This window comes from Aphelocoma coerulescens, chromosome 1, assembly GCF_041296385.1.
Source record: "Aphelocoma coerulescens isolate FSJ_1873_10779 chromosome 1, UR_Acoe_1.0, whole genome shotgun sequence".
Classification (NCBI taxonomy): domain Eukaryota; kingdom Metazoa; phylum Chordata; class Aves; order Passeriformes; family Corvidae; genus Aphelocoma; species Aphelocoma coerulescens.
This window is the reverse complement of record NC_091013.1, coordinates 94,006,637-94,018,413: the sequence shown is the minus strand read 5'-3', so window position 1 is coordinate 94,018,413 and position 11,777 is coordinate 94,006,637. Positions and strand designations below refer to the sequence as shown.

Genomic DNA, 11,777 nt, shown 5'->3' with positions numbered 1-11,777 from the left:
TACCTCCTCTCCCACTAGTAACTGTCTGCATCCCCCCAGCACACCCATGACCACTGGAACTCAGCTGGACTTCAGTCCCTCTGAGATGGGCTTAGGTTGGGAAAGAAGTGAGCTTTCCTCGTCTGTCACCTCCTTTTTAATGCTTTTCCTCTTCTCAAGCAGATGTTCCTGTGCTCTGCCTTTGGGCTGGAGAGGCTGAGCGGTGGCCAGCAGTGCTTTCTCCCAGGGACAGGAGGGCAGGAAGGCTTTCCTCATGGGCAGAAGAGATCACCATCTTCCAAAAACCAGCACTGCAACAGCAGCTGGTAGGGAGCAATGTGCCCAGCAGCAATGCTACCAAATAAACAGGGAAAAGAGAAAGATGGACAAGAGGGATCCCAGTCAAGAAGCTTGTTTTGAAGCAGCAGTGACAGCTCCAGCTCGGAAACCTCCCAGCATGTGACCTTTTAGCCACTGCTGACTCCCTCCTTCCTGCTGCCACGTCCTGTCACCCGCCCCCCACGCTGCCACAGCCTGCCAGTGTGCCTGGCAGCCTGTGCTTTCTGCCTGCATCCTCCCCCCTCACATACTCCTGGTTTTACCCCTCACACCCTTGTACCTGGGCGAGCAGGGTCAGACTGGAGGGATCTGCTGCTGCATGCAGCCAGCAAGGAGCACAGGCAAGAGCAACACCACAAACCGTGGAGCAAGTGCTTTCCCAAGCTCTGCTTGGCCTGCTCCTGTCCTGCTGGGGAAACCCAGCAAGTGGAGCTGATTAATGAAATGCCAGTGGAGGAAAGCATTGCCATCCATCAGGAAAAGCTTTTCTTACCGGGAGGCCAGCACAGCACTGGAGCAGGTGGTGGGATCTCCGTCCGTGGTGGTTCTCAGAGCTCAGCTATGCAAATCCAATGATGTGACCTCGTGCCGGGACAGCAGGGACTGGGCTACAGACCTCCAGCACCTCTTCCCACCAACACTCCTGCTGTCTCCTGGAGAGGACAGAGCCTCCTTTTTTCTCTAACTTCCCTTACTTAGGATACTTGCTGGGGTAAAGGATTCCTATTGATGCAGAAGATGGCTGGGGCAAAAGGCCGACTTATTCTAGTTATTCCTGCAGAAACCAGGGGACCACAGCACTCCTCTTCTGGGCCTCAGTCTCACTGCAGCACAGCAGCTCCTTCTCCTCATCTTCACCTCTTGGTTCACCAAACTACTGACACTTCTCCAGACCCTCCAACAGCTCCTGCCCCCAGTTTATCAGCTCAGGGTCAACAGTGGCACTGCTGGACTGCAGCTGCTGACATGCAGAGCTGCTCATTACAGCTTAAAATCATACCTGTAGCCAATGTAAGAGAAGACACTTATTCACAAACATGGTGATATTTATCTTACTTGCACAGATTTTAAGGCCAAAAAAAAAGCCCTGCATTTTCTGACCCTGTACAAAACAGGCAGTGCAAACTCTGTAGTTCAGGTCAGGTACTCGTGTGGCACTGTGTCTAATTGCTGACAGCACAGTAAAGAGATTAAGCCTCTACCACTGTCCTCCACGGGCAAATCAAGGTAGGTTCCCCAGGTGGCAACCCCCTGTTAAAATCACCTGTCTCCTTTGCATTTGCCCAGCTGTAACATCCATTGCATGGGCTCCTCCTCTCCCAGATCTCAGAACCTTTTGGTAGCTAACACGTCCTCCTTGCAAAGGTGCTTCATAGGTGAAACCTGTCCAAATCGGCTCCATAGCTTTCACAGAGGCTCTTTTTGTAAGGCATAGGTCCCATTGGTGTGTCTATACCCCTGCTCTCCTTCCCTCTGAGTACCTCTGTGGTATCTTCTCCCTTGCACCACACTGCTGAAATATTTCAGTGTAAACTCTCCAAGTCTTCCAACTTCCAAGATTCTTCACTGAAACTAACCCCTAAAATTGCTTCTATCCAACTCAATACAATCAGAGGAAGATGTTGCAATGAACACACAAGTTTTGAGCCTAGCAAAGCCATCAGCCCAGTCAGCTGCCTGGATTTGGGTGCAAATGTGGAGAAATTGGCGCAGAGGAGCAGCTGCCACCTGTGGCTGGGTGATGGCCACACTTAACAACACACAGAAATGTTCCTGTCGAACAGCAAAGGAGAGAATGGATTTTCTTGTAAAAATACACAACCACCAGTCCAGGAGGGAGTTTTGGAGCCAGGTGTTCATGAGAAGGCAGTTCTAGGCACTACTACAGCCCAGGGCCTCACGGACCTTACCTTCTCAGCACTTCCCTACTGACTCCATCAGGCAGGTGAGACCTTCTCAGGAGCTCTCCACGTCCTCCCTAGCAGGGATGGACAGCCTGGAGGAGCAAGACCCACTGATGGGACTTGGGCCATTTGTGGATTTAGCCCCTACAAAAGTGTCCATATCTATGGGTGTTATGTGCAAGGTAGTGTGTGCACAGAGATCCAAATTTCATACCCACGTCCCTGAAACGTGCAGTGCGGGATATCCTTCCTCTGGATACAGCCAGACATGAGGCAATACAACCAGAGGCTGCATGCCTGGCCCCGAGCAGACATTACAGCACATGACATCACTGGAATCAGTGACCAACCCCCGTCCCTGCTGGAGTCTCTTCTCTTTCCATTATGCACTATTGTCCCCAGAAGTCTTCCTTTTCCTTCCTGCACCACCCCAAGGGTGCAGCAGCGCAGTGCCTGCCTCTCCCTCCCGGTGTGCAGAGGGGAGCTGGCAGCTCTTTGGAGCCTGCAAGGCAGGAGCTGCCAGCTGGCTGTCTTCATGGTGCCCTGATAAGGCTTCTCCAACAAACTCTCAGTTCAGGGAGAAGGACTGGGCACAGCACAGCGGAACAGATATCACGACTTCTCTCAACCAGCTTTTAATCTATGACAGCATTTTTACCCCTCAGATCTGCTTTCAATCCTTGCTCTGCCTCAGTTCTTGCTTTGCTCTGTCTCAGCTCTTGCAAGCCACGTTATCAGCAGCTTTCAGATATTAAAACACATTAAAGGAACGTACTGAAAGGTGATCCAGCAGTCACATTTTCCAGAAATCTCAGCTTTCAGGTAACAAAAGATTCCCAGAGTAAGCAGGCAGCTGCAAGCACCAACCTAATGTGACCACAGCCTTGTACCAGAATGCAGAGGAAACCACCAAGCTTTGTCCCCCCAGCTGCTGCATCCCCAGTACTGCTTCTGAAGCGCAACAGTGGCATTTCAATGTCACACTCAACATTATCTCTCTGAGCAGCAATAACTACTATGGCTGAAATCAAGAGCAGAAGGAGATCAAACCACCAAAGGGAGATGAAAATTTCCCATCTCTTCCCAGCTATAACGAAAGGTTTGCAGACATGCCAAGCGATTGGAACAATGCTCAGCAAGAGAGAAGTTTTATTGACACAGTTAAAGCAGCAGCTATTCCTGCATTTCAGGGCTGAACTTCCATCGTATTTTGGAGATTGCTAGAAACCACACAGTTACCTTGGGATTCCAACCAGGAAAGCTGGTTTCCAAGCAGGAAAACTGCTGCTGGGGTTATCAGGATAAACTGGTTCTCAAGCTGAGGTGGCACACTCACATGGGGACCTCAGCAGGCAGTGGGACAGATCAGCATTGCTCCCGAAAGGACAGGCCCAGGGCTTAAACTGAGGTACTCTTGCTGCTTCTCTCACCAAAATTTAGGATGTATTTGATCTCTCTGAACACTTCCCAGTTTCACAGTCTTTATTCAGATGGGCGGCACTAGAAATGCAGTATTGAAGCAAAAATTCCTTCCCTTGGGTCCTATTGCACCCAGCATTCATTTAATTATTCTGAAAGGCACCGAAAAGCTTCCCTTGGAGCCTCTATATCCAGCAATCCAGACCTCACCACACAAGCCCAGAGTGAGATAGTCATGTTCAGAAGCTCCTCCCTGCCCTAATTCACTAGGGAAGCATGGGGGAAAAGTTAATTTTCAACTATGAATATATTTGGTTAATGGCTATTCAACACAAAAAAGTCAACCCCCCCGCCCCCAACAGGGTTATAATAAATAAAACACACAGATCAATAAGCCCTAAGAAGCAGAAGATAACAAGGTCTGTAACAAAGACCAGGACTCCCGAGACACTGAGAGATTGAACCATTACAGGAACCACTCAAGTGCAACCTGGAAGAGCTTCAGCCAGAAACGTCACAACTGATAAAAAAGCAGTATTATCATGGGCTGCGTGGGAAAGAGCAGATCTGTGACGGGATGTTTGAGGGTAACTGCAGGACTGTGTAAAGTTTATCATGCAATGTTTTAAGGAAGATTATGGGAGCAAAACTGACTATGGGGTGTTGAAGGGAAGGATCGAAGGAGGAGAAAGGGAGGCATCAAATCAGGGAGAATTGAGCATGGGAAATGGAGAGAGGAATAAATAGAAGGAGCCAGTCACACGGAGATTGGCTGCTGGTCAGCGTGCCTGTGTGGCTGAGCCCTGCTCCTGATTACCACCATCTGTCCTGGCCTGGCCTTAAGCTAATCCCAGTCATTTCCTCTGCACGCATGCACACTGGTGATCCATTAGCTAACTGCAAGCTGGACTAGCCCCTAAGTAGGAAAAGAGGTCTGAAAGCCTGGCACCAGACAGACCACAAGCCTGAGGAGCAGCTGCCAGTGACCCACTAAAGTGTGGGCAGACAATCCACCAGCATAGTCCAGGTTTGATGGGCCAGGGAGCAAGAACAGGATTAGGCATTTTTTGTATTTCATGTTCTGTGAGTTCTGTGTTTCCCTGGGCACTCACCACAGCAGTTTTGCTCAGTTTCTGCTGACCAGTCTGTGCCTGGTGGCACAGACACACCTGGCTGTGTGGGAAAGCTGCAGCCTCACACGTAGCAGAGCAAGACATTTAAATAGAAACAGCCCAGACCACTGCTTGCTATGTCTTAAGGAGAAGCAGCTGCATCTGGGTAAACAGAGAAAGAACTTGACTGTACAGCTCCACAAACCAACAGCAAATCCCTGCTCAAGTCTGGGAGGCCAAGAACTGAGAGTCTGCTGGGGACCAGAAAAACGGTGAAACAGGGACAGTCACAAGAGTGAACTAAGTGACAACAGGGAACTAGGGAACCACTGGGCTAAAGCCTTGCCCAGACAAAGCACTCAGCTGACAGCTCCACACAATACAGCCTTCATGCAGGCAGCAAGGACTTCAGCTCCCACTGCTGCTTCACAAACATCCCCGTTGTAGGGAATAAGGACAGACACCAGAAATGCCAGAGCATCAGCTGGCAGTGAAAGGGGTTTCTGCTGCAAAGGAGTACAGGGACACAGCAGAATTCTGTATTACATGTTCCAAGGGAAAAGGACAAGACTTGAGCAAGAGTATAAAACTTTTAATGGGTCAGTGCATCAGTCCTTGATGCAGAGGGAAAGGAGCAAAGGGGGCTATCACTGTCCCAGGTGCTCAGAGCTGCAGAGATGATCTGCACAGAGCAGCAGTGGTGGGTACACACAGAGCAGCAGCAGCCTTTGCTCTCCAAGGAAGGGACCAACACCTGGAAAAGCAGTTCCTCTCACTGTCCATTCGCTTTCACTCTATGCTTCTTCTTCCTGGTAGGGACTTTAGGCCGCATCATTCTGGGAGAAGGCCGGACAGCCTTCAAGGGTCTCCTCTGTGCCTGCAATGAACGTTTCTTCTTCAAAGCAGGTTGTGGCAGCTTCTGCTCTTTGTCAGCTTTTGATCCCTCAAGTTTCTTCTTTTTTGGCGGAGGCTCCGTGATGGTATCGGGAACAGCAGACGGAGCTGCCGCTTCCGCAGCAGGCTCTTCATCTGAAACGAGAGAAAGGTGCTTGAGAAGAACCCGCGTGGCTTCTGTGGGGGAAGCAGCCTGCGAGGGCAGGCCCAGCCAGCTCAGCTGAGCTCCAGCACCACGTTACCTTTCTGTGCCTGTGGGATGGCATTGGAGAATTTCTTGAGCTTGGCAATGAAGAACCCATCCATATTGTGCGTGTGGGGGTAGAAACGCCGCGTGGACTTGAGGGACGGGTGGAAGCGACGGTCCTTGAACCTGCAGGAGGAAGTGGAGGGAGGAGTGATACAACACCTCTGCTCAAACCTGGCCACCAAGGAGCAGTCACATGTGCAGCTTGTGACCTGGCACGCACCTGGTGAAGCCTTCCTTGCCGAAGTCCAGGCCTGTGGCCACCAAACGGACGTTGCGTTTCTTCAGGGCATAATCCACAACCCACTCATTCTCCTCCACCTGCCAGAGGCTAAGCATTAGGATCCAAAACTCACTGTCTCCTGAGGAGGAGATGACCACAGCAGATCATGGTAGAAGGCACTTACCATGACAGAGCAAGTGCAGTAGACAATGTAGCCCCCTGTCTCTGAGGCAGCATTGACTGAATCTATGGCGCTAAGAATCAGCTCCTTCTGCAGGTGGGCACAGCGCACGATATCCTTCTCATCCTGAAAGAGAAAGAAAGGTTAGGATGCCACAGGCACAGGGAAGCACCCCAGGCCTCTGCTGTGGATGAGGGGATGATAGGAGAGCAAAGCACATATAATATACAAGTCTGGAGTCTTCAGTAAAAGTAATCTCAAAAAACTAGCCCTGGTACAACACACAAAATAGGAAAGAAAAGGAAAAATGTATTGTAGGTATCTCTCAAGAATAAAGCTGCCCCAAAGTCCTTCCTCTCGTGACTCATACTTCAGCCTGCACTGGTCACCCACCTTGTTGGTTTTGACAGCAGGATCCTTGGAAATGACGCCTGTTCCGCTACAAGGAGCATCAAGCAAGACACGGTCGAACCCTCCAAGCACCTACAGGTAGATTTACATGTGGAATTATGCTTACAGGTGGGGACTCAACACAAGGCCAAGACTAGAAGGGGAACCAGAAGACTGGGAAGGCAGGAAACACCCCTCCTCCCTCCTCCCTGTCCACCTGCCTGCCTCTGTATCAAATAACAAACAAACACACTCCCCCCAGCAGCTCTGCTCATCCTCCTGTGACAGGTGACTTTGGAGAACACGGCTTCACTGAAGGGACAGCACAGCAGCTCTAGGTAAGCACTGTGAACAGGAACATACCTTGGGGAACTGGCGTCCATCGCAGTTACTCACGACAGCATTGGTGACTCCCAGCCGGTGCAAATTCCCTACCACGCTGCGTAGCCGCTCGGCACTGCTGTCGTTGGCCAGGATCATCCCTGTGTTCTTCATAAGCTGAGCTGCCAGAGGGCAAAACACACCAGCAAGGGGCTGAAAACCTCTTGTGCTTTTGTCTGCACTGATAGCCATCCCCTCCTTTCAGTCCCCCTCTATTCCCCCTTTCTGTGCAGAGCAGTGGAAACTCCTCACTTGACAGAGCATCCCTCCCAAGACTCCAGGGTGGTACCTATGTAGCTGGTCTTGCCTCCTGGGGCACAGCACATATCCAGGATGCGCTCATTCTCCTGTGGGGCCAGTGCCATGACGGGGAGAAGACTGGAGGCTCCTTGCAGCATGTAGTGTCCAGCCAGATACTCTGGAGTGGCACCTGGGGAGGGAAGGCAGCACAGAAGAAGATGACACATGAAAGAAAGGGAAACAGGAGCAGCTGAGCTCAGCCCTGCACGGTAAAGGTGATCTCACCGATGGGCACAGTGGAGTCATAAATAACAAGTCCCGTTTTTGACCACTTCCCCAAGGGGTCAAGATTCACACCACGGTTGATTAGAGCCTGCAAGACAAGGAGAAGGGACTGAGACGCTGCTCCGTGGGACAGGCAGTGCAGGACACAGCCACTGGCCCCTGCTCACCTGTGCCAGGTCTCGCCGCCGCGTCTTCAGTGTGTTGGTGCGAATGGTGACAGGGCGGGGAACCTCGTTAGCCTCCAGGAAGTTTATCAGCTGGATGGAAGACAGGACAGAGAACAGAGATGAAAATGAATTCTCAGGGAGGCAGCCAAACCTCCATGGGGCAGCACAGCTGTGGGCAGGGCAGGATCCCACCTCAGGGAGCGGGAAGATGTCCATGAGCTTGGTGAGCAGGAAGTCGCTGTAGGAGTAGTAGGCGGCCATGTCGCGGCGCAGCAGCGCGAGGTATTCCTGCCGCGAGCGCCCCTCCTCCCGCTTCACCGCAAAGTCCTGCAGCACCTCCACGTTGCCCTGGATGCGCTGGTGAATGACGTGCAGGTCAGGGGGCGCAGCAGGTGGGAGCACCGTCAAGGAACTATGAACAGCAAGGAGCTCGCCCAGAGGCTCTTCAGGAGTACAATCAGCCGTGTGGGACCCGCGTGCCACAACGCTGCCCGTGCCAGAAAGGCTCTGCTGGAATACTGCTTTCACCAGAGCTCAGCACGTGCAGGATTCAAAGGGTGGAACTGGACAAAAAAGTTCACAAGGCACAACTACAGGGTGTTTAAAAGAATTGCTTTAGATAAACAGAGAAAAATAGGGAAAAAAAAAAACAAAACAAAACAACAGAAGACGTTTTTTAATACTGAAAACATTACCTGCAGCAGAAAAGAGATTAGAAGTCCCCCAAGGGCAACCAAGGGGTACAGAGGGAGAGTAAAAAGGGAGGCAGGATATTAAAATCACCGAAGTCCAGCAGCAAGCACTTTGGATGCTAAAATTGCTGTCATCAGAAACTCTGGGAATGGGTTACACAAGCACCCACCAGGAAAATTAGGGTAGAGAGGAACAAACCACTTAATGAGACATCCATATGTATTTAGGACTAGAAAGGAAATCAGGACAGGTTCTAAGCCCCATACAGGGTGTCACAGATTTCCTAACTGTGCTATACAGAAGCACAGCATTATACACTATCTATTAGGACAGCTCAGCTAAAAATACCTTGTCATGCACAGACACTCTTGCTAAGCAATATGCATGACAAAGTCCAAGTGAAGCTCTTTGGTTGTATCCAGGCCCCGTGCTGCATCATGCACAGGACTTATGGATGTCACAGATAAAAAGGATATCCTCCTTCTCAATCTCTTCACTAGTTGGCAGTTTAAATTGTTCCTCTATATCCAGGTTGAGCTGCAGATCTGGGCCTTCTTCTTCCTTCTGTCCCATTTTCTGCTCGCTTGCCTCCTCTGCTTCCTCTTCCTCCTCTTCCTCTTCGCTGTCATCTTCACTGAGGCCTTCCCTAAGGACAAAGGATGGGATCACAGAGACACTTCACAACTACCATTTCTTAGATGACAAAAATGACAGGAGAATAACAACACAGGCTCCTCATCTATCCAGGAAAGGCTCTACAAACTCACCTGTCAGACTTCTGCTTCAGGGCAGCTTTTTCAATAGGCAGCAGCTAAATAGAGACAAAAGATTAATCAAAAAACATCCACAGTTGTCCCCTTACTTCCCACCATCTGTGAAATTTACTTGCTCTGTTTAAAAGGGACAACAAACAAAAGCACTGAATGTTATGAATCAAGTGCTAAACTTGAAATCGTTCTTGTGAAGGAAAGAAGGCGAAAATTCTCCACCACCTCACCACCCCCTGCCACTAAAGCCATCCTTTTTCCCCAGCCCTGAAGGGTCGTTTCAGCCAACAATATCAAGTATTTCTTGTGTAATTAAGGGCAAGTTCCTACCTCTTCTTCCTCTGAAGACGAGGCACCATAATCATCCACCATCTCCTCGCTGCTCCCATCTTCCTCCTCCATCTCCCAGATGCCCTCTTCCACCTCACCATCACTGGATAATTCCACGTGGTTTCCTTTAGGCTGGGTTTTCTTGGCTTTGGCTGGAGCCAGACACTTGGAATTGCCATCACTGAAGCCAGACCGGTCACGGGCAGTTTGTCCTGCTGCCTTTACAGCACGTTTCTCCTTCTGTAGGGGCACCTGCTCTTCAACTAGAGGCAGAAGAAGTGGTTAAAGGTTAGGCATTATTTCCAAAAGCGGCTGCTCTGCTTTTTCCATTGTCACACAAAAAGGCCTTTGGCCTAGTCCTGAGCTGCCTGTCCAGAAAGAGGGAGTGCTTGCTCTCTATATCTCATAAAGTACTGGGGACATTCTCACCTCTCCTCCAGGGGACCTTTAAGGAGATCCAAGCAGAATTACCAAATTAAAACACCGCCACAAAATTCTTAGGGTATTTGCTCTGACATATTATGGTACCCTCTGTCCCGAATCTTTGTCTATCCTTCCTTCCTCCTACTGCAAGAGCTTCCTGGGATATGCCAGATGTAACACAGAGATTTAAAAGCCTCAGCTACAAAAGCAGCCTGCAACAACCTTGCTGTGAATAGAGGATAAGTAAGGAACAGATTTAACATGCAGAAGAGAGATCTTTTACTAGTTCTTCAGACAACACTGCCTCCTGGCATGGCAGCCACCAGGAATCGGATAGAATTCATTGTTATTATCTATTAGAGAGCACCCTAAGGAGGGCCAAGATGATGAAGGGTCAGGAGGGGAAGCCTTGTAAGGAGCAGCTGAGGTCACTTGGTCTGTTCAGTCTGGAGGAGACTGAAGGCAGAGCTCACTGCAGGCTACAGGTTCCTCATGAGGGGAAGAGAAGGGACAGTCACTGATCTCTTCTCTGTGGTGACCAGTGACAGGATCTGAGGGAATGGCCTGAAGTTGTGTCAGGGGAAGTTTAGGTTGGATACCAGAAAAAGCTTCTTCACACAGAAGGTGGTTGGGCACTGGAACAAGTTTCCAAGGAAGTGGTCACAGCACCAAGCCTAACAGAGTTCAAGAAGAGTTTGGACGACACTCTCAGGAATATGGTGTGACTCTTGGGGTGGTCCTGTGCAGGGCCTGGAGCTGGATTCTTGTGCCTCCCTTCCAACTCCGGATATTCTGTGATTCAAAATAACGAAATTCCACGTGTCCCTTGCCTTAGAAACGACGCCGCAGAAGGGCGGTGGCGGCAGCGCCCGGGGGGCTGCGGGCCCGTCAGCCCGGTTCGGACCCCGCTCCCACTCACCTGTCGGCTCCCGCCCTCCTCCTCCTCCTCCTCCTCCTCCTCCGAGCGGCCTCCTCCCCGCCGGGCCGCTGCCCGCTCCCAGTCGCCTCTTCGCAGCCCTGGATCGGGAGGGGAAGCGGCGATCAGCCCCGGCCCGGCCCGCACACCCCGGCCCGCCGAACCGCCCGGCTCACCTCTTTCTCCCGTGACTGGAGAGCTTCTTCTTGCCGGTCTCCGGCTCTGCGGGAAGACACGCGGCGGTCAGACGGCCGCGGGCGCCGCGGGGCGGCCGCGGGCCGGTCCAGGCCGCACTTACCTGGCGGCAGGAAGCGGGCCAGCTCCACCTCGGCCCCGCGCTGCTTGCGGGCCTTGCGCCCGGGGCCGCGCTTCTCCTTCCTGGTGGGGTCGAGCTTCCGCCCCATGGCCGCGCCGCGGGACCCCCGCGCTCCTCCGCCGCACGTGCCGCGCTCCCCGCCGCCCCGGCGCACGCGCCCGGCCCCGCGCCGCCGCTCTCCATCGCTGATTGGCCCCGCCCGCAACGTCAGCGGCGCGGGCCGCCCACCCCGGGACGGCGGCAGCGCCTCCGCAGGGCCTGCGGGCCGGGGAAGGGCTGCTGCAAGGGGCTCCGGCAGCGGGCTCCGGCAGCGGGCAGGGGCTAAACAGCCCAAGGCAGACAGTGGTGAAAGGCAGGGTGCAGAGACAAGGGGGAAAAGAGAAATTAGAGAATCAGAGACTAAGGTGGGGGGAAAAGAGGGCTTAAAGCTCATCTAGCACAACAGCGGTGCGAGGGGTAGGGACACCACTCCTGAGCCCAGGTTCCTCAAGGCTTTATCGAACCTGGCCTTGGACACTGCCAGGGCTGGGGCATCTACTACCCTTTCTCAGAGGTGTAGGATACCCCAAAA

General features: G+C 52.1%; 1 protein-coding gene across 1 annotated transcript; it reads right to left on the bottom strand.

Moving 5' to 3' along the window:
• Positions 1-5,329: 5,329 nt before the first annotated feature.
• On the bottom strand, positions 5,330-11,359 carry NOP2 (NOP2 nucleolar protein). Its single transcript, XM_069018780.1, has 16 exons — positions 11,189-11,359; positions 11,067-11,112; positions 10,894-10,991; positions 9,552-9,814; positions 9,222-9,265; positions 8,931-9,100; positions 7,954-8,153; positions 7,762-7,851; positions 7,595-7,682; positions 7,359-7,499; positions 7,052-7,191; positions 6,692-6,781; positions 6,302-6,424; positions 6,118-6,215; positions 5,890-6,020; positions 5,330-5,782 (listed from the first exon to the last, which is right to left on the bottom strand). The coding sequence occupies exons 1-16, from the start codon at positions 11,292-11,294 to the stop codon at positions 5,526-5,528; spliced, it is 2,085 nt and encodes a 694-aa protein (XP_068874881.1). The 5' UTR covers positions 11,295-11,359; the 3' UTR covers positions 5,330-5,525.
• Between the last annotated feature and the right edge of the window lie 418 nt (positions 11,360-11,777).

Excerpts from the sequence above, each read along its gene's own strand:
- NOP2 (XM_069018780.1), bottom strand. The coding sequence starts at position 11,294 with ATGGGGCGGAAGCTCGACCCCACCAGGAAGGAGAAGCGCGGCCCCGGG. Across the intron at positions 11,113-11,188 it reads GGCCCGCTTCCTGCCGCCAG|AGCCGGAGACCGGCAAGAAG; the intron begins GTAAGTGCGGCC and ends GTCTTCCCGCAG. Across the intron at positions 7,852-7,953 it reads ACATCTTCCCGCTCCCTGAG|CTGATAAACTTCCTGGAGGC; the intron begins GTGGGATCCTGC and ends TCTTCCATCCAG.